This window comes from Lynx rufus, unplaced genomic scaffold (genome assembly GCF_022079265.1).
Source record: "Lynx rufus isolate CCGP_SWC_20201006 ecotype Redwood Valley unplaced genomic scaffold, mLynRuf1.p SCAF_23, whole genome shotgun sequence".
NCBI lineage: Eukaryota > Metazoa > Chordata > Mammalia > Carnivora > Felidae > Lynx > Lynx rufus.
The window spans coordinates 8,177,872-8,200,281 of NW_025814838.1; the positions used below are offsets into that span (position 1 = coordinate 8,177,872).

General features: G+C 44.4%; 1 protein-coding gene across 1 annotated transcript; it reads left to right on the top strand.

The window, feature by feature from the left end:
• Positions 1–388: 388 nt before the first annotated feature.
• CRYM (crystallin mu) lies at positions 389–15,526 on the top strand. Its single transcript, XM_047087102.1, has 8 exons — positions 389–558; positions 1,045–1,198; positions 3,143–3,205; positions 7,794–7,895; positions 8,381–8,564; positions 12,208–12,329; positions 13,246–13,330; positions 15,462–15,526. Exons 1-8 carry the CDS (start codon positions 389–391, stop codon positions 15,524–15,526), a joined length of 945 nt encoding a protein of 314 aa, XP_046943058.1.
• The last annotated feature ends 6,884 nt before the right edge of the window (positions 15,527–22,410 follow it).

A 22,410-nucleotide genomic window follows, 5' to 3' on the forward strand; every position in this document is an offset into this window, starting at 1 on the left:
CGTTTGACCCCTATCTCCCCGCTCTCCTCTTTCCGGGAGAGGACGACAGGTGGGGAAGAACGAGGGTGGGCGCGACAAAGCCCTTTGCAATGACTACAGCTAATTATAGGAATTGTGGAAGTGGACCCAAGAATACTGAACTCCCAGCCCACCCACTGCTTCAACTGCGATCCCGGAGAATTCGTTGCTGGAGGGGACCCAGCTCGGCCCCTGGGTTGGGGGTGGGGGGAGGCGTGGGAGACAGGCGGAGGGCGGAGACCAGCGTTGCCCCGCCCCCCAGCTAGGCGGTGACCAGTAGGCGGCACCGCGGCGCCCAGCTTTCATTTAGGGAGCAGCCTCGGGAACACCGTGCGCTGTGCCCCAGCTGAAATCGAAGGCCCGCGGCGAGATGAGCCGGGCGCCGGCGTTCCTGAGCGCCGCCGAGGTGCTGGAGCACCTCCGCAGCTCCAGCCTCCTCATCCCGCCTTTGGAGGCGGCTCTGGCCAACTTCTCCAGCGGCCCCGACGGAGGCGTCATGCAGCCGGTGCGCACCGTGGTGCCGGTGGCCAAGCACAGGGGGTGAGTGAGAAAGGCGGGGGCCAGGTGCTGGAGAAACTGGAAACGGGGAAGGGAAGGCACGCGAAGGGAAGCAGCGGGAGAAAGGAATAGAGGGCTCGTCTAAATCATTGCTAGTAACAGTTGCCACCTAATATTTGGCTAACCACAGTACCAAGTGGGCGCTTTACAGGCGTTATCTTGTTTAATTCAACACATTCTCCATATAGGTAGGTATTGATGCAAGCATTTTACTGATGGGGAAAACTGAGACTTAGGTTAACTTACCCAAGGTTACACAGGTAGTTAGTAGCAGAACTAGGATAGTTTTTCTCATCCAGAGGCCGACTCATACTCCACATACTGCCTAAAGGAAGGACAGAGGAAATGGGGGGGAAGGAGGGACAGTAGGGCAGTGACAGAGGAAAGAGAAAGGAACGTACACTGGGACTTGGTAGGGCACCCCAGCATTGCTTGGAAGGGGTTGAAGTTATCCCTCTCTCCTTGCAGCTTCCTGGGGGTCATGCCTGCCTACAGTGCTGCAGAAGACGCCCTGACCACCAAGTTGGTCACCTTCTACGAGGGCCACAGCACCATCTCCATGGTGCCCTCCCACCAGGCCACTGTGCTGCTCTTTGAGCCCAGCAATGGCTCCCTTCTGGCGGTGAGCAACTCCCTGCCTGGGATGAAGTGGGGGCCCCTGGGCCCAGAGCTAGCCTGGAAATTAGTTCTCTGAGAGAGCTGGGTGGAGATTTGATGGGGACCACACATGCCCCTCTCTGACTATGATGTCTCTGGATACCAGCAACAATGAAGGGTGTCTGTGACTGTGTATCTGTTTCCAGGACTTCCTGAGGATGCACAATCCAGCACCAGAGTGCACCTGCTACTTGAAGTGTGTGACAGTGTGGAAGTAATAATCTCATCATTCTTGTAGATGCTCTTGCCCTGTCCCAGTTACTCCAATATACAGTTCATCAAACTCAGTAGCCAAGGAAACATTTATTTAGTGACTTCTCTAGTGGAAGAAAAGGAGTGTCCTATAATCCCTGGGAGGCTTTTCTGAGAGATACACAGTCACTGGTTTTAACGGTTCATGGTAGTACCAAAATACAGCAGTAGCTCATTCATTGAGCACTTTGTATGTATCAGACATGGAGGACTTGACTTGTATTAACTCTCCTAATACCTAGAAGCACTCTGTGAGGTAAGTAATATCATTAGCCCCGTTTTGCAGGTGAGGAAGCTGAGTCACAGAGCAACTATGCCCATCTTACCCAGGTTTACCTAACTAAGTAAGTGGCATGGCTGGACTGCAGACCTACTCAGTGTAAGTCCAGGGTCTATACTCTCTGGAGACTGTGTCTACTGCCTTCCTAACTGCCACTTACTGAGCACTTACCATGTGCCAGAGAAGAGAATTTGATCTCATTCAATTGTGGCAACATTCCTCTGTGGGAGTTTTTCTTTCACACCCCACTCCCAATTTCTGTTGAGGACTCTGAACCTCAGAGTAGTGGAGCCACTTTGCTGGAGGTCACACAGCTGCTTAGCCAAAGGCCCAGGAATCATTGCTAGGCCTGCCTGATGATGGAGTTTGTACAAACTTGTACTCTGAACCCATGTGCTCTGTGCCCTCCAAGCTGGCTCTGAGACCAGGCAGTTGAGTTGTTAGCTGGGTCTGTCTCCTTCATTCCACCCATACTTCTGGATCTTTAAATCCTCTCTCCTGAATTTCTGGCTCCCCAAGGAACCTGGCTGTACATCACTCCTCTGGGGAGACTGTGTAGCCCTACCCAACCTATACTCATTCTGAGGAGATGACATTCATACCACTACCAATGGTGGTTCCCCCAGAAAGTGGGACCGGCTCAGGCTTTTAAACTAAATGACAAGACCTTAGATCCTTCCTGAATCTGCTCAGTAGTAAGTGATTCACTTCCTTGTCTATAAAATGAGAATACTGATACTACCTGGGGAGCAACTAAGATGAATAACTTCAAAACAGGAGAATAACACAAAGGATGGTGGTTATTTTTAGCCAGACATAATTCAGAATCCCCTGGGGAGCTTTTGAAAACAAGGGTGTCTGGGTGCCTCCCTTAGAGAGATTCCCTGGGCATCTGTATCTTCACAAAGCTCCCCACATGTGTGGTAAGAGTTAAGAGCCAGGTAGAATTTCAGTTAAGAGGTAGAATTTCATGGCCCTTGCACAGATGTTGTATGACTTACTCTAATTCCTCAAATTGTTCCTTCATCTGGTGTTTTGAGAGACCCAGGGAAAGAAAATAAAATGGGCAATTCTTGAAGGCTCATCGTGTGCTAGATATTTACATTTATGTGAGTGCTTTAATCCTCACCAAAGTCTTCAGAATGGTTGGCATTGTCTTTGTTTTTACAGGTGAGCCAAATGGTACTTAGAGATTAAGATATTTCTTCAAAGGTGCATTTCTCATAAGCGGAAAAATTAGCTCCAGATCTGACAGCAAGCCTGTGCTCTTTGTAGGATACTGTGATACTTCCTGACGCTGCTCTTTTTGAGCTGTTTCTTTCTGCTTAAGTCGTGGCTAGGGTTGCCCCTCGCTCACTGCCTCTCCTTTCCTCCAAGGTCATGGATGGAAATGTCATCACCGCAAAGAGAACAGCTGCAGTATCTGCCATCGCCACTAAGGTAAGATTAGTGCCAGCCTGTGTTGTTGGGGTTTGCCGGAGAGCGGGGTTGGGCGCCTCAAGCTTGAAAGCCTAAGGGAGAAGTGAGGGACTTACTTCGGTATTCCTTTAGACATAACTGGAACTCCATAAGCCAAAAATGGGATGTCAGATGAGCACAGGGATTCATGAAACTATTAAGTACCACTTAATGAGCACCACTAGATTCCGGGGACCCTACATACCTTATTCCTTATCTTCACATCAACCTTGCAAAGGAGATAGGATGATCTCCATTTGCCACATTTAGGGAATGTGGCTCAGAGAGGTTATGTGAGTTGCCCAAGATCACACAGCTACTGAGAAGCAGAGCAAGAATTTAAAATTTGACTTCTATGACCCCCAGGACTGCTTTGTTGCCCCCTGCCCCCGTACTACACTGCTCCTGGTAAATCAGGGTAGTTGCTGCATAGGCCAAAGCCAATCCTGCACAAGAAGCAGAGGGGGAGATGAAGGGATCCAAGTGCACTCACGTATTCATTCAGCTAGTACCGCCTGAGATCCTACTATATGTTGGGCACTGTTCTAAACATCAGGGATATGGCAGTGAACAAAACAGAGAGTGGCACATGGGGGTTTAAGACAATACACAAGATGAAAAGTGAAGCACACAGTTTGGTTTGCTAACAAAATAATTAACCAACAACAAACTCCTTTTGAGTTAATAACATGCTAGGATTTGCTTTTAAAAAAAACCCACTACCGACAAAAAACAGATAGTGTGCTGCATGAAAATAAAGCAGAATCGAGAATACTGGGGAGGGGTGACCTTCTGAATTACCCACGGAAGATCTCATTCACCAAGAAGGTGACATTTGAGTAAAAACTGAAGGAAGTAAGTGGAGGAAGGGGCACTCTTCAGGCGAAAGGGAAAGCAAGTGAAGGGGGCAATGATGTTCCTGAGCACTGTCAGGGCATCCTACAAAAAAAAAAGTATCTTTAGAGGTTAGCGTTACGGAGAAGAGGCTTGGAAAGCTGGGTGTCTTTCACGTGAGATGGGAATGTATACGGTTTGCTGAGCTGGTTTAGGAGTTTATGAGGAATGAGCATAAAGAGGTGTGGGGTCTGGGGAGCAGCAGAGACCAGGTGTTCAGATTGTGAGAGTGTTAAGGTCTTCTAAACACAAGATGGGGAGGGAAGAATGTAAGGATTAACCTGAGAATTGTGTAGGAAGGGGGCAGATCACACACCTGGATGAAATGGTTTTTTGAAGCACATCCAGACCCAACTCAGACTGAAATAGTCAAGGGACTCCTTGAGATATATATACTCACTGGTACAATTACTGCCTTTCATTTATTTGTAAAGGACTCTGGTCTTTTTCAGAAGAACTTCCAACCCATTGTCTTGATGTATCTTTCGGTTTCTGTGAGGGAGGGAGAACAAGTATTATTGGCCTCAATTCGCCCTAGAGATGGAGACTAGGACTTCCAGAAGTCATATAACCCACATAGCTGTGGGATCTTCTGAGACTGCCTGGTCTTCATGGCCCAGGTCTGTGGTTTCCAACTGTGGTTGGATGTGGTTGGATGGCTGTGGTTTCCAGCAGCCATCACCTGGGGAATGTCTTTAAAAATTCAGATCCCCAAAACACAGATTTGAAATCACTAAGGGTGGGGCCCAAGAAAATGGTTGTTGTGTTGTTTTTTGTTTTTTTTTTAATAGTCTCTGGTTACTTCTGATGATCAACCAGGTTTGAAAACCAAAATCTTGTAGACCCAGCTCCCAGTTACACCGTGCTTTTTTTTTTTTTTTTTTTTTGCATTGATAAAAATCTGCACTCCCATAAGAGTTGAGAATCATTGAGCTGATGCTTCAGAGTTTAGGCTGCAACTTCCCAGCTTTATGCCCAGGGGTGCAGATGGGTTATTTCAATAAGGAACTAAAGGTCTATTATACTTTTTGCCCTGGAAGAGAGAGTGTTTTCTTTTCCACCACTTCTCATTCATTTAGGGCTTTGGGGAGGAGGATGAGAAGTATAAGAGGTTCTCGGGTTTGTCAGTCACTGCAACTTCTTTGCATTTGGATTGCACATACCCTGAGTTGTGGATTGTGACATGCTTTTTCAAGGTGACAGTACATATCAGAGTTTATCCCTGGCATGCATTTATTCGGCAAATAATTGAGTGCCCACTAGAGGCCAGACCCAGTGCTCAGTCTGGGGCATAGAATGGTAAGTAAAACCAGATACAGTACCTGCCATCATGGAACACAAGAGTCTATTTGGGGAAACAGATATTAACCCAAAGATCACACCAATACCTGTGAAACTATTACCTAGACAAATACATCCAAGTGCAAGAGGTGAAGTGCAATGAGAGTGTGTAACAGGAGGTCTGTGGGATTTGGAAAGGCTCTTCTGGTGGAAGGGATATCCGAGGAGAGATATGAAGGATAGGAGGAGTTACTTGTGAAGGACAGAGAGAAAAATATTCCATGCATAGGAAAGAACCTATGCAAAGGCCCTGTGGTTGATGGTAGCACACGTGCTTGGGAATTTGCAAAGAAGCCGGTGTGGCTGAAGGACAGGAATTGCAGAGGAACATGGCCTGAGAGGGGGCTGGAGAGATGGCAGGGCTACATCTAGTGCTGTTCATTAGCAAATGCAGATGACACACACACTTCCAAGCTCTTTAAGTAAGAAACCTAACAGATTCATATACATGTTTTTAATTATTTGCATGCTATGGGAAAAAGAATGAAGTACCACTAATCCTGCTATGATTTAATACATCTTATAAATGTTATGCTATTTAGGAAAAGAGATGTCTATTGTAACATTATTACCAAGGCAACAAATTATCAAGTAAGACAATCAATCAGAATTAGAGATTTAGTTTCACAAGTTGAAGGTTTGTTTTACAGGACACTGCAATGATTTCTAAAGCCCAAGTGTACTTCAAAGAATAGATTCATATTAACTAAGAACAGGAAAAAAATTGATTTAGTAAAGGAAAAATCACCTAATTCTCCTTGTTGGATAAGAGCATAACATTGCTTGTTTTGTTGATATTGTAATTTTGAAAACTTCCCAAGTCAGATACTTTGAACTATATTTTATGGCACAAAATGGTATCTCTCCTTCTGTAGCTACAGGAGAGATGAACATCTGCTACTATTTCTGTGACTCCTTTTTGCTAGTAATTAATAATTAAAGAGACTTTCGCTTTTAGGATTACATTCCAGAAATTCAATAATTAATATTGAAGAAAGAACAGACTCAAATTTTACTGAATGAAATACAGAAAAGGCAGAAGAGGTTCTTTCTTTCTTTCTTTCTCTTTCCCCCTCCCTTCCTCTCTCTCTCTCTTTTTAAGTAGGCTTCATGTCTAGCATGGAGCCCAGTGTGGGGCTTGAACTCACAACCCTGAGATCAAGACCTGAACTGAGATCAAGAGTCGAATGCTCAACTGACTGAGACACCCAGGTACCCCACAAGAGACTCTTATTTAATATGGATGGTGTGCCAGTAGGTCTCAACCCCGAATGATTTTTGCCACCTGTCCCAGGGACATTTAGCAATATCTGGAGACATTTTTGGTTTTGTCACAACTAGGGGAAGTAGGAGATGCTACAAGTATCAAATGGATAGAGGCCAGCAATGCTGCTAAACATCCTGTAATACACAGGAGAGCCCATCCACCCGTTTCTGCTGACAAAGAATTATTTAGCCCAAATGTCAGTCATGCTGAGGCTCAGGAACCCTGCTTTACTTCCTACACATAATAGGAGATTTGTGCCAAATCTGTGCAAATGAGACTGTCTCTGCCCTCATGGGCTTACAGATCAGTACAAGAAAATAAATTTGTAAAGAAATAAGTGCTGTGAAGGGATGACTTCTATCAGGGAGGTCAGGAAGATTTCACCTTAGAGGTGATACTTGATATGAGTTGATCATAGAACCCCACTCCCAAACACAGACACATGTACATCCTTAGCAGGTGCCACAAATGCCAGGTCTACATTCCTCTTTAAAGGAAGATGGAGGCTGAGAAAGGATCGGCAGTGGGCTTCGAAAATATAACGGAGAGCCTTGAGTTGCAAGGAAGGGCCCATGGATTCCAGGTAGCTCTTAGAAGTAACTCAGGGCTCTGAGAAGTGGGTGTGGCCTATCATGTCCCCAAGATGGGGTGGCACAGGAGAAAGAATGTGGTCTTTGGAGAATGAAGGGTGTGGTTTTTGGAGCCCCACTGTGCCATTTAATAGTTGTAGGACCCTGCAAGTTACTTAACCTCTCTGGACTCCAATTTCTTCATCTAGAAGAGGAGGATAAAAATAGGAGTGCCTTGCTCACAGGGTGATTGCCTGGACTAAATGAGACCATGAGGGTAAAGCATTGGCATATATTAGGGGCTCCCTGAAGGCTCCTTCCTCCCCTCCACACTCTGCAGAGGAGAAACTGAAACACAAAATATCATCTCCTTCATTGCCCAAGAGATAGTGAGGGAGCTAAAGATAGGGCCAAAGACACCTGATACTCAGACTGTGTTTGTTCTTCACCTGGCTGCTCTGTCTCCCTTGACCTTTGCCACCTGGTTTCTCTCAAATAGTTTTTGAAACCACCCAGCAGTGAAGTGTTGTGCATCCTTGGGGCTGGGGTCCAGGCCTATAGCCACTACGAGGTCTTCACAGAACAGTTCTCCTTCAAAGAGGTAAGTCCAGGGAAGGCTAGGGGAGAAGAGGAGAGGGAGCGATCATGACCTTTATCTATACTCCTTCACTGCAACATGGGCAATTCTGAAATAGTTAGGTCAAGAGTCTGATCTAGACCATTCTTGTTTTTTTTAATGTTTGTTTATTTGTTCATGAGAGAGAAAGAGAGAATGCCTGCATGCCTGCGTGCTAACAGGGGAGGGGCAGAGAGAAAGAGGGAGACAGAGAATCCCAAGCAGGCCCCACACTGTCGGCACGGAGCCTGATGTGGGCTCGATCCCACGAACCGTGAGATCATGACCTGAGCCGAAATCAAGAGTTGGACGCTTAACCAACAGAGCCACCCAGGCACACCCATAGGGGATGATTTAAATCCCCTTACCCCAGAGTGGCTCAACTTTCCCCTGGCACCAATGAAACATAATAAAACATAAACAGACAAACAATCATGGCACCAATGTCCCTCTTGTTACCCCCAATGAAGGTAAGGATATGGAACCGCACCAAAGAACATGCAGAGAAGTTTGCAGACACAGTTCAAGGAGAGGTACAGGTCTGTTCGTCGGTCCAGGAGGCGGTGACAGGTGCAGATGTGATCATCACAGTCACCATGGCAACAGAGCCCATTTTGTTTGGTGAATGGGTGAAGCCGGGGGCTCACATCAATGGTAAGCAGAGTGGCTCCCGGAGCCGTGGGTAGATGGTGGCCATAGTTGTCCCTGGGCTGAACCAAGTGGCTGCATCTGCAGAGCTATTTTCCTCATGCAAACGACCAAGCTTTTTAAGGCCCTCAGGAACATGTGATCCCTGAAAAACAATATTCACTCAAAACTTTGAAACAAAAATCCTAAACCAGAAGCTTATACATTTAAGTTCTATAAAATGTAACATTTTGGCAAGTGATCAGTCACAGCTAAGTTCTTAAATGTAATGGAATTTAAATTACAAAAGTCAAATGATTCCTTCTTTCTTAAAAATACTTAGAATTACCCCCTGAAAAAGTTTTTTTTTTTTTAATTATAGCACAAAAGACATTTAATATGACATGTGGATGCTATTTAGTATGTGTGATAGGATGGGTGGGACTCCAACCATAAGAGTTCCTGGGGCTTCTGAGGATTCTCAAATGACTCTGGAGGTTATAGCAAGAGCTGGTCTCTGTCAAATATTTACTGTTGCAGGTGCTGTTCTAAATTCTTTATTTGTATTACATCATTCAATCCTTACAACAACCTTATGAGGTAGGAGATATTCTTATCATTACCTTCATTTTATAGGTGGGTAAACCAAGGCATAGAGAGATTAAGTAACTTGCCCAAAGTCAGAGGTTCTTAGTGGTAAAGCTGGGATCTGAACTGAGGCAATCTACCATCAGAGCACAAGCTCTTCAATTTTACTACTCTCTATGATCTTCCAAAAAGAAGACTGGAATCTGGTGAGCAAGGAGGGCAAATACTAGGGGTTTAAACACGTTTTCAGTGCCCTCTGTTCTGGTGACAACCACCTGGCGTGAACTCAGAAGCTAAGAATTCTGTACACATTGGCAGAGAGCAGGCAGAAGCCCAGTGTCATGGTTGCGCATCCAATCACAAATGTGTCCTGAATCCCTACCATGTGACAGGCACTCTTCTAGATGCTGGGGAGGCCAAAATAAGCCAGCACTCGGGGACATTTGCTTTCCTGATGCTTACATTCAGGTGAAAGGAAATCGACAACAAACAGCTAAGCAAATAGATGGACTAGATGGTTCCAGCTAAAGAGAAGTTCTGTGAAGGAAACCAGTGTGTGGCTTGTCTGAGGAATGGGCCAATGCGAAGTGAAGGTCTCAGCTTGTGTGGGATTGGTGTTATGATGTGAGTCCAGAGGGTAGGCAGGCAAGAGATGGGTCAGTTCTGGCTTTGTGACAGTAAGACCATTTCTGGAAGGACTCAGGAAATCAAAAGAAACCAGTTCTTGGTAAGATGGACAAGAGCTGAATGTTCAGCCAGACCGACTTGATTTTTTTCTTTTTCAGCTTAAAGCAGTACATATGTATTATCTTGCAGTTTCTGTGGTGTTGGGGGTCTGGGCATGGGTTAGCTGGGGCCTCTGCTCACACAAGGAGGAAATCAAGGTGTTGTCTGAGCTGCGGTCTCATCTAGAGCTCAGAGCCCTCTTCCAGGGCTAGGTGGTTGTGCAGATGCTTCACATTGTTAAGAGAGGAATACTGGTTTCCTGGGGGCTGTTCTCAGCTCCTGGAGGCTGTCCACGTTCCTTGTATGGCTGTTTCATCCTCAAAGCCAACAACGGAGAATCTCTCTCACACTGTGACTCTCCAGGAAGTGCTGCCTAAATCTTGAGTCCAGGCATCCCTTCTATTTCCCTAGCCCAAAGACAAAATTGGCTTAGGCGTTTACAGAGGCATCAAATATATTTCAGAAAAGTATGTTACAAGTGTGGTTGACAGGGAGACACCAACAACAGATTTTACTTACTTTACAGCTTGGCTAAGAGATAGGCCTGATTTCACCCCCGTCCTGCACCCTCTCCCCGCTGCCCCAGCTGGGGTCTGACCCTCACCCATTCTTGCTCCACTGGAGCAAGGCCAGGGCCCAGACTGAGTGAGACCCCTCCCTTCACTGCCTGGCCCACCTCCATCTGCCCAAGTGGCCTCACAGGACCCTTTGAAAACTCCCCCTGCTCAGAAGAACTGGGGCAGGAGAGGGTTGGGGAGAGGGGATGCAAGTGCAATGAGAAGAGGTGGCTTGAGAAGCTAGGGTTTTTCCCACCAGCTTATGATTTATTTACGAGCTTCATTTAGTTAGTGCTTTTGTTCTACAGAACTCCCCACACAAATGCCCTTCGAGAAGGACATTTTTACACCAATCTCTTTGAAAATTAGAGTAGGGGACAACAGCAGGAGAGGGAACAAGTAGAGAAAACTGGACACAATGTGGGAAGGCACATAAATGCCGCCTTATGTGGGTGCAAGGCTTTATAACGGTTTCCAAAGACTAGCTGGCCATGGGCTGGATCCAGCCAGCAGATGTGTTTTGTTTGGATCATAGTGTGCTCTAAAAATCAGGAAATAACACATGCAAATAGATTTCCTGCTTCTCTTTAAAAAAAATAATAAAAGGAAGAAGGGGAGAATATCTAACAGCGGCCCTGCATTCTCACATGGCCACAATTAGCTGGAGATGAATGGTGGCTGCCCTCTTTACAAGGGCCAGCTTTCTTCTGTGTACCAAGGGCTCCACCATTTCCAATCCAGCCCCTCTGACCAGCTTTGCTCATGTTCCTTACCTGCCTGGCCTTGTGGACTTTTGGTGGCAGCCTCTGTGTTATCCTACGTGCCGGTGCCAGGAGGCATGATTCCTTGGATTCATCATTATGCTGCTGGGCTCACTGCAAAGGATGTGATATCTCGGTGCCAGGATGGAGCCAGTTTCCTCTCTACTGGGGCTTCTCCGTGAGCCTGGCACTGGGCTCCTTTGTCATGAGTGAAGAGAGAAATGGTTGGGGGTGAGGAGTGGGAAGGATTCAGAACCAAGCAGATTGATAGAAGATGGAGGAGTGTAGGGTGTGAATAAGCTGTAAGTGATGTCTCTGTTCCCAGAATTTTATAAAGAGGTCACTGCCCCCAATAAACAAACGGAAAAGGCATCAAAGGGCCCAGGAGCATGTCTTAGATACACAACCATGGCCAACACCTTCGGTTCTTTGAGCCTCCTTTGTGCACCTTGTAAATGGAAATCAGACATGAAGCGTACTTGTGAGGATTATAAATAAAATGTGCGAAACATCCCACAGATAGCAGGCAGCCAATAAATGAATGCTAAGTTGCCTCAAAATCTCTTAGAAAGATCTTGGTATGAAATGCAAAAAAAAAAAAAAAAAAAAGACAGGCATTATTCTTTTTTTTTTTTCAACGTTTATTTATTTTTGGGACAGAGAGAGACAGAGCATGAACGGGGGAGGGGCAGAGAGAGAGGGAGACACAGAATCGGAAACAGGCTCCAGGCTCTGAGCCATCCGCCCAGAGCCCGACGCGGGGCTCGAACTCACAGACTGCGAGATCGTGACCTGGCTGAAGTCGGACGCTTAACCGACTGCGCCACCCAGGCGCCCCAAGACAGGCATTATTCTTATTGATGAGTGTTCAGTCTTGCTGATTGGGGGGGCTGGCATTGGGAAATGAGGCATCCCAAATCTGAGTGTTCCCCTGTGTTCTGTGTCACCTCCTTTTCCCCACCCCTCCTCCACTTTTTGGCACGTGTAGTGTCCCTTGCCTCTATTTCTGGGTTCAGGGTCCGTTTTGCTGTCTCTTAGCCATTGGAGCGAGCAGACCCGACTGGAGAGAGCTGGACGACGAGCTGATGAAACAGGCTGTGCTGTATGTGGATTCCCAAGAGGCTGCCCTGAAAGAGTCTGGAGATGTCCTCCTGTCAGGGGTGAGCCTCTCCTCCTGGTGGGCTGCTGTCCAGCTGGCCTCACCTGGATGCCAGGGTTTCATTAACCTTCCCTGCCGTTTGGACTGTTCCAGACCTCAGTCACTCCTACCTCTTTGTGGGTGACAGCCCCTAAACATCTCTCAACCCTTTCTAATTCCCTTCTGGAATAATGTGGCCATTATGTTAATGACATGTGTTTTCCTGTCCCCTTTGCCTGGAGAGCAGCTTGATGGATTTTTCCCATCGGACTGAGCTGTCCTATGAAGCAGTAAGATTGGGAGATAAGTGGCTGGCAACCTTCCCAATGTGGCCAACAAAGTAAGACTGGGGTTGGCCACGTTCTGGCCTTATTCTTCTGTAATCAGAACATAGGAGCAAGAAGAGGGCTGCCAAAATGAGCGTTAAGATAAGAATATGCTTATTTCCTCACTGACAGACTGTCTTGGCTGGACATTCTCCTGGCTACAAACTTGTATCTCTGCATTCATGGTATATCACAAAGGCAGATATTATGCAAAAAAAATATATAAATATATGTGTGTGTATATAATTATATTATGATTATATATTATACAATAATTATAATTATTATATTATATGTTATATATAATACATATGTGTTATATATAATTATAATTATATTATATATTACATATAACACATATGTATTATATATAACATATAATATGTGTTATATGTTATAATTATAATATAATTATATTATATATATATACATATGTAACACATATATATATTATATATATCCTTTTTTTAATGGGGGGAGCCAGTTTACAAATGGTCTTTTTGTCAAGAACCTCATCCAGTTCTGGGTGCTCTCCCTGCCCCTGCTTCAGAACCTGGCCAGAGCAGACACTGGCTCCATGGCCCTTCGGGTCAGTGTGTGTTCATTTCACAGGCTGAGATCTTTGCTGAGCTGGGAGAAGTGGTGAGGGGAGTCAAGCCAGCGCACTGCGACAAGACCACGGTGTTCAAGTCTTTAGGTAAGGACTGTTGCTCCCAGGGCACACTCCAGCCAGAGCACAAGGGCAGGCTTGCCCATTGGTGCAAAGGGGAATGAGTCACTGGACTCTGTATTTGAGTCATGAAATCTGTCATTTGAGTCAATTATTTATGTGTGTTAGCACAGTAGGTAGTAAGCCCATGAACTCTGGAACTGGGTGGTCCTGGGTGGAATTCCCTTCTCTGCCATTCCCTGGATATGCGTCCTTGGGCAAGTGACCTCACTCCATCTGAGCCATGGTATCTTCACTACCTGTTCCCTTCAGTGTTTATGAGAATTAAGTGACCTGTGTATGTGTGTAAAATGATTTGTATACAGCAAGTGTCAGCAGCAAATCATTTGGACTTAGATCTAAATGAAAGTCAGAAGAAGGTATCCTTCAGAGGTGGGGGTAAGGATGTTTAAAGACAGGGAGCTTGGGGCGCCTGGGTGGCTCAGTCAGTTGAGCGTCTGACTTTGACTCAGGTCATGATCTCACAGTTCATGGGTTCAAGCCCTGCGTCAGGCTCTGTGCTGACAGCTCAGAACCTGGAGCCTGCTTCAGATTCTGTGCGTATGTGTCTCTCTCTCTGCCCCTTCCCTGCTTGTGCTCTGTCTCTCTCTATCTCTCAAAAGTAAACAAATGTTTAAAAAAATTGTTTTTAAGACAGGGAGCTTAAGGGAAATGGCAGGGAGACCTACCAGAAGAGACCCACCCAGGAAGTACAGCCTGAGACCCCTTTTTGTCCTTCCTTCCCTACCCTCCTACTTGATTTGATAGGGACTTCCATGGGGAGCCCCATTACCAACAGAAGCCCAACAAAGGATGGGCTCCCAGTGGCCAGTCTGCCCCTCAGCCCAGCAACTTTACCCCCCACTCAGAGTTAAGGAAATGGACGCACATGATAACAGAGCTGATAGTCAGCTGATACACCTAAAATATTGAAATACTCCCAAACTGGTTGATAAATAGTTATTGCCCTGAGCCCCCAAGAATGTCTTCCACCCTTCTCCCAAGATCTTGCCTATTTCCTATGATCAAGAACCCAAAGCTTTAATGCTTGGCAGAACATTAAGAGTACTCTGGCCACCTAGCATCCATGCCAATGGGTCAGTATCCATGCCTTGCTGCCTTTTAAATATATTTTCAAAATCTCTCATGCACAGGGAGACAGGAAAAAGCAGTGTAAACTTTACCCAGAGCTTGGTTCAAAGACATCACACTGATCCAGTTGTGATGGAAAATTTCAGAGTTCAGAGATCAGAGGTCAGCAACCCCTTCAGCAGACCATACTGCAGAAATCTGCTGTGCCCTTCTGAGCAATTTTTGTTTTCTTGCTTTGGGGATTGGTTTATTGGCACAGCTTTCCATCTAGCAGGTGCATATTAAACACCTATTATGTATCAGACTCCGTACTGGATGTAGTGGTGACTACAAAAATTAGTAAAAATCAGCCCCTGTCCTTTAAAAACACATATCCACTTGAGGTTAAGCTACATATCCAAAACAATAAGATAAGTGGGGTTGCTGAAGGATGCAGGGTTTGGACTAGACCAAGGGTCTGCAAACTATAGCCTGTGGGCCATACTCGGCCCACCTCCTGTTTCTGTCCTGCCTTCAAGCTGGGAATAGTTTCTAATCAAATGACTAGAAAACAAAAAAGAAGAAGAATATTTTGTGACAGATGAAAATCACATGAAATTCAAACTTCAGTGTCCATAAAGAAAGTTTTACTGGAACATGGCCAGTGTCGTTTGCTTACCTATCATGTATGACTGCTTTTGCCCCACAATGGCAGAGTTGATTGCAACAGAGACCATAGGGCTTGCAAAGCCTAAATATTGACCATCCGGCTGTTCACAGAAAGTTTTCAGCACACTAAATTAAACTTTGAAGAACATTTAAAATGTGTTTGGTGGGCATTTCTTGCTTAGCATCTTTTCCCTGCTTCACCCTGTCCTTCGCAGACCTTCCAAGCCTAAACGCACCACTGGATATGAGTACGTTTTTACCCCAATGGGCATGGTTAGCAGCACAGACAGTGAGTCAGGAAACTGCCAGTCACAGGGCCTGGACTGTTTCTGGGAATGGTGTTCTGACAAAAAGTGAACCACATTTCTGCCCCTTCCAGGAATGGCGGTGGAAGACCTGGTTGCAGCCAAACTAGTGTACGATTCCTGGTCATCTGGCAAATGAAATGAAGGAACTTTGCGTGGAGGTAGATGCAACAGCTCAAGGGATGTTGTTACCAGCTCCCTTGCAATTTCTAGATCAAATGAGGGAACCCGAAGTACAGTGAGCTATAGTTTTGAGCTTATCGTGTCTTACCTTAAATAATGAGATCCCCATTTGTGTGTGTAGTTGGAAAGCAAAACTAGGTGGCCATTTCTTCTGTTACACCAGATTATAGTGATGCTCTGTTTCCCCCCGTATTTCACTGCATTTTGTAATTCCTTGAAATAAAGCATTTTCCAAGTCTGCAGTTCTCACTGTGGTCCTTTCTGTCCCCCATGGAAGAGGAAGTGAGGAAAGCAGGTGCTCCCATTCACTCCCTGGGGGAGTTCCAATGACCATAATTAAATTTATTTAAATTATTTAAATTAGTATACAATTCCTGTAATAAAATTCACCAGTTTAAAGTATACAATTCAATGGTTTTTAGCATGTTCACAGGGTGCAACCATCCACTGTCTGATTCCAGAACATTTCATCACTCCCCAAATGAAACCTGGTGCACATTAGCAGTCACTCTGCTTTTCGCCTTTTTCCCAGTCTCTGCCAACGACTGATCTGCTTTCTATCTTTATGGACTTGCCTCTCCTGGACATTTCATATAAATGGAATCATGCTTTATGTAGACTTGTTTCTGGCTTCTCATTATTTAAATTTCAAGGAACAATGGAGCTTCTATATTGGTCAGGACTTCTTTGGTCACAAGTAGTAGAGACCACAACTCAAACTACCCTAGGCACAATGATTGAAAGAACGAATGAATGAGGAATGGAATATATTGGCTCTTACAATTCAGAAGTACACAGGTAACTGCTCACAGCTACAGCTGTATCCAGGGCTCCAAGTATCCATAGGACCCAGTCTTGCTCTCTCCATCCCTCAGCTCTGTTTTCTTCAGTGTTGGCTCCATTACCGAGTAACTTTTCCCCTGGCTGTCCTCTTTGGCAACGCTAGCAGAAATGGAGATTATCCCACAATTCGAAGGACCATCTAGGTGATGTGCCCATTTCTGTGCCTAACACTGTATCTAAATGAGATGGAATACTCTGGCACAGTCCAGTGCCATGTACCTGTCCCTGAAACAAACACATCCTCCCACTATTCTGATGCTGCTATTATCCGGCCCCCATTGAAGTCCAGAGTGGAATTAGTCCACCTGACCACATGAGCTAACAGAAGAGAAGGGGGCTCTTAGCATAAAGAGGGAGGAATGGGTATTGGGTGGACAAATCTACAGATGTCACTAAAGTATCAGTGTTGAGAGGTTCATTAGGAATTATCTAGTCCAACCTCCTTGTCTTCCAGATGAGGAAACTGAGGTGTGTTTTCCCTAGCTCCCCCAATTCACTAGCAGAGTTATGCTGCTCTTGTCCTGCCAAAGACCCCTCCCCCATCCGAATCCACTCCCACTCCTAGTCTGGCTATGAGATAAGTCAACAGCAAAGAAAAACATTTTCTATTGCTTTGTTTTCCTACACAAACTCCCAACAGTTCTTCTTCATGCTATAGAATGAAGCCACAAGTTCACCCATTCCCCTACTCACCTCCCCTCTGGTAACCATTAGTTTGTTCTCTGTAGGTAAGAATCTATTTTCTGGTTATTTTTTTTCCTTTGTTCATTTGTTTCTTAAATTCTACATAGGAGTGAAATCATATGGCTTAGCCACAAGTTTATCATGTTTGCCAGGCTGTCTGGATAGGGGCCTTTGCACTGGAATAAAATATCGATGAGATCTGCTTTTGCACATCTCAAGTGACGATGAAGTCCTTCTGGGGAACTTAATGGTCACAACCCTAAGGGATGTGTAGAGAAGGATGTGTGATAGTGGGATTATTCAAAGGGCCTCAATTACAGTAATTTCTCTGACATTGACCATAGCAACTTCTTTCTAGATATGTCTCCTGAGGCAAGGGAAAGAGAAGCAAGAATAAACTATTGAGAGTACATAAAAATAAAAAGCTTCCGGGGCACCTGGGTGGCTCAGTCAATTAAGCATCTGACTTCTGTTCAGGTCATGATCTCTCAGTTCATGAGTTTGAGCCCGACCTCAGGCTGTGTGCTGCAGCTCAGAGCCTGGAGCCTGCTTCCAATTCTGTGTCTCCCTCTCTTTCTATCTATGCCTCCCCTACTCACACTCTCTCTCTCTCAAAAATAAATAATAAAAAATTTTAATAAAAAGCTTCTGCACAGCAAAGGAAACAACCAACAAAACTAAAAGACAACCTACTGAATAGGGAAGATATTGCAAATGACATATCCAATAAAGGGTTAGTATCCAAAATATAGAAAGAATTTATACAACTCAACAACCAAAAAACAATACAATTAAAAAATGGGCAGAAAACATGAACAGACATTTCTCCAATGATGACACAGATGGATAACAGACACATGAAAAGATGCTCAACATCATCAATCATCACAGAAATACAAATCAAAACCACAATGAGATATCACCTCACACCTGTCAGAATGTCTAAAATAAAAAACACAAAAAACAATAAGTGTTGGCAAGGATGCAGAGAAAAAGGAACTATCGTGTACTGTCGGTGGGAACGCAAACTAGAGCAGCCACTGTGGAAAAGAATATGGAGGTTCCTCAAAAAATTTAAAAATAGAACTACTACATGATCCAGTAATACCACTACTGGGTATTGACCCAAAGAAAACAAAAACACTAATTCAAAAAGATATATGTACCCCTGTGTTTATTGCAGCATTAGTTAGAATAGCCAAATTATGGAAGCAGCTCAAGTGTCCATCAATAGATGAATGGAGACTATATATATATGAATATTACTCAGCCATTAAAAAGAATGAAATCTTGCCATTTGCAGCAACATGAATGGATCTATAGCATATTATGCTAAGTGAAATAAGTCAGAGAATGACAAATACCATATGACTTCACTCATATGTAGAATTTAAGAAACAAATGAACAAAGAAAAAAAAAAGAATCAAAAAACAGACTCTTGCCTACAGAGAACAAACTAATGGTTACCAGAGGGGAGGTGAGTAGGAGAATGGGTGAATGAGGTGAAGGAGATTAAGAGTATATTTATCATGATGAGCACTGAGTAATGTACACAATTGTTTAATCCCTATATTGTATACCTGAAACTAATATAACACTGTATGTTAACTATATTGGAATTTAAAAATTTTAAAGTGCCTGAAATAATTCATAGATTTCTTCTTTTGATCTTTCCATAAGAGCCCATACAATAACTGTTTTAGGCCACCAAGACACAATAGAAAAGAAACAGTCATTGTAAAGGGAATTAAGAGATACAAACTTTGAGTAATAAAATAAGTTGTGGGGATGAAAAGTACAGCATAGGGAATATAGTCAATATTGTAGTAATGTATGGTGACAGATGGTAACTATACTTATCATGGTTGAGCATTTCATAAAGTATATAATTATTGAACCACTATGTTGTACACCTGAAACTAATATTGTATGTCCACTATACTTCAATTTTTTAAAAAAGCAGTATTTACCCCCAAAAGCACACAGTCTAGGAAAAGAGAGATGTAAAAAGATGATTACAGTACCATGCTTCAGTGTTACAGGAACATATAGTCAGGGTCCCAGCAGGAACAGGGGTGACTGAAGAGAATTCAATGAAGGGACTTTAAGAAAGGAGAGGGGAGAGTTACAGGAAGCAGAGGGGACAGTGAAGCATGCCAAGGCCAGCCACACTAGGAAGCTGCCACCACCACTCGCTGAGTTGGCATGAGCAGTTAGGGAACCCAGCAAGCACTGGAGCTAGGGCAGACAGGGGCTGTGGGCTTGGATGAAGGGAGGCAGCCGCAGCCCCACAAGGAAATGAGAGGTGGAGTAAATGTCTCAGCCCCTCTTTCCTCCCACTCTCTGGTCTCTTGATGGTGCCTCCCACTGTCCAAACCCAATCAGAAGTCCAGGGAGAGTCCATGGAGGTCACCAATGGGACACAGAGGAAGGTGGAGAATAGCAGAGAGAGGTTCTGGAGGTTAAACAGAAGATGGCCTGCACAGCTACAGGGTCCAACCCAGACTAGCGGCAGGCAGAGAGGGTGAGTCTCCCAAGAGAGTTGGCTACATGGAGGAAGGGTTTCCCAGGAGGAGGGATGATGGTGTGCGGGGGCACAGGCATAGGAGAGGCACACTATATTCAGGAAGCTACAGGAAACCTGGTGTGGCTGCAATTAGGAGAGAGAGAGAGGAAGGGCCAGAGATGAGATCAGAGGCTTGTTAAGTATGCCATTCTCAAAAGAGGAAGAATAGATAGAGCCCTGGGTTTCTCGGTCTCTGCATTATCAACATTTGGGTTCAGATTATTCTTTGTTGTAGGAGGCTGTCCTATGCACGGTAGGATGTTTAGCATTCCTTGTTTCTAGCCCTGTATCAACCCCTGGCCCCCAACTCACGATAAAGAAAAATGCCTGTAGACATTGCCAGAGGTCCCTGGGGCAAAATTATCCCAGTTAAGAATCACCGACTTGGGAGAAGATGGGTTTAGTTCTGGGCATATTGAGTTTGAGGTACCTGTGAGACATTCAAGGGGAGACGTCAGATAAGCACTCGGGCTTATGGATTTGGAGCTCAAAACAATGGTCTGGGTTGGTTACTCAGATTTTGGAATTGCAAGCATACAATTATGTGTATAGCCTGTGTATAGCCTGACGGCCTGAGATATAAGCACGATATGTGTTTGACACACCAAACTCCTTCAGTGAAATGTTCTTTCTTTTATTTCTCACTGACTTTTATGTTAGACTACAAAGAGAGGGAGACAGAGAGAGAACCAAGGGCATTAGGGAGTTTGATAGCACTGGATAAGCATCTAGATTAAGGGATGGAGGTCTGAATACAGTGAGTATTTAAACTCATCCAGGCTCATAATCCTCCAGTCTGTCTCTAGACAAGGCATTTATACTGCTCTAGCTTCCTCCCTTAGGCCTCTCTTGTTTCATTTAGTTTGAAACATCTAGAATTCTTATAACAGTTATAACCTTTTATAATATGGTATAAGACTTTTTTACAGCAATGTGGCATGATGGAGAGGCTATATCCTTCATGATAAGTTGGGAGAACATTCACATACTGGTTCTGTAAATAATTCATAAGAGGCCAAGAGCCCACAAGAAGAGCATAAAGGTGCCTGGTGAGATCCCCAATAGCAAATGTCTCCCCAAAAGAGGTGAGAGTTGTCCAACGTGACTGATGACTACAACTATGTTACACTTGAGGCAGAAAATGGATTGAGAATGGTTTGTGCAATGGGGAGAAAGTTTTTCCTTTCAGAGTCACTCCTTTCGATGTCACATAACCCACCCTGACCCTTAGATGCCATGTGAGACACTACATTCAGTGAAACTCCTAGGAATCAACAGCCCAGCATAATTTGCATCTTGCCTCCAGCCTAGGCCTCCCATCTAGTTATGCAACAATAAATAGTGACCATCTGCTATATGACAGACCAGAATTTGGTGCAAGGGATATGTCAGTGAACATAGGACAGAGAAAACTCCCTGTCTCCAAGGAGCTTACATTGTAAGGCAGAACATGGCTTCTCCAATAGGGAAGTAGGCGTAGCAGAGTTCTCAGTAGTGGGAAACTTTTAATTCAACTTCTTTGCTCCCTGATATATAAGACCGAAGGTAATTCTCACTGTTTCGTTCATATATTTTGATCTAATTTTTGTGATAATTGCAGACATGGTATCTACCCTTTAAATGGAACAACAGGAGATGTTCAGAGAATGGTAGATGAGCCAATGGAGCCTACAAGCTGGGTTACCTTAATAAAAATAAAATTCAGCTGTTGAAAAAAATGCAACTCTGACAACCCATTGTGGCCTCACAGAGGTTTATGATTATTCACGTGATAACAGAAAGGGATTAGGTTTGGTCCCTTCTTTTTAATCCAGCAATTTTGGATGGCATTTTCATGTGACATTTTACAATCCACATGTCCTTCAAAATCATATCCCCTTCTCTCATCGCAAAATTGACATGAAGTCCAAGGGGATGGTCATGGTGAGAGCTTCCAGTTCTACTGGACAAACAAACATCCTCCTTCCTGTATTTTCTGAGCCAAATGCTGCCCCTCCAGTAGAAAGAATTCTCCAGCATGGAGAATTCCAGCTGGAAATGAGGAACTCCCACGAAGCACTTTGCATGAGATCCTTTAAGGCGGAGAGTTCCACTAATATTTCCACTGACCTGCCTTTTCTCATTCTCCCAAAGAGGTATCTTTCCACGTCCATAAGGTGATATTCTATCCAGGCAGCAATGCAGGTTTCCAGCTCACAATTCTTTGTACCACCTCACACAGCCTCTCATTTGCTACAATGTATCGCCAGCCTTTCTATACTACTTTTACCTCTGACAGTCATGTACAAAGTACTACTGGAACTCATCCTTTTTGTTAACAGCAGCACTTCCTCCCCGCCCCCCAACCCCAGTGATTTATACTTCTCATATATCCTAGGAACCAGTGTCTCATTAGGCAGATTCTGGACAATAAGTGGAGAGAGGATCCTGGCATCTACAATAATGAAGTACTAATACACGCAGGCTCAGACACAACAAACTTTATCTGGGTTTCTTTTATGTGCCAAATGCTTTTGTGCACACTTTTTGAAAGCAAATACAGCTTCAGTCTATTCCAGACCAACAAAATGCAGTATTTGTAAACATGATCATCCCCTAGTGCAACATATTTATTCCATGACTGACAATCTTTCTGAATCTATCCATTGAGGAAGAATGAGCCAATTGTTCATCAGATTTACACATCTGTATCCTCCTGAAGCTTATCGTCTCCATGGGTGCCTCTTGAAATAACCCAAACAGATGT

Bases quoted from the DNA above. Each gene is read 5' to 3' on its own strand.
- CRYM (XM_047087102.1), top strand. From the start codon at position 389: ATGAGCCGGGCGCCGGCGTTCCTGAGCGCCGCCGAGGTGCTGGAGCAC. The intron at 559-1,044 runs GTGAGTGAGAAA...CTCTCCTTGCAG, and splicing joins CCGGTGGCCAAGCACAGGGG to CTTCCTGGGGGTCATGCCTG. The intron at 1,199-3,142 runs GTGAGCAACTCC...CTTTCCTCCAAG, and splicing joins GCAATGGCTCCCTTCTGGCG to GTCATGGATGGAAATGTCAT.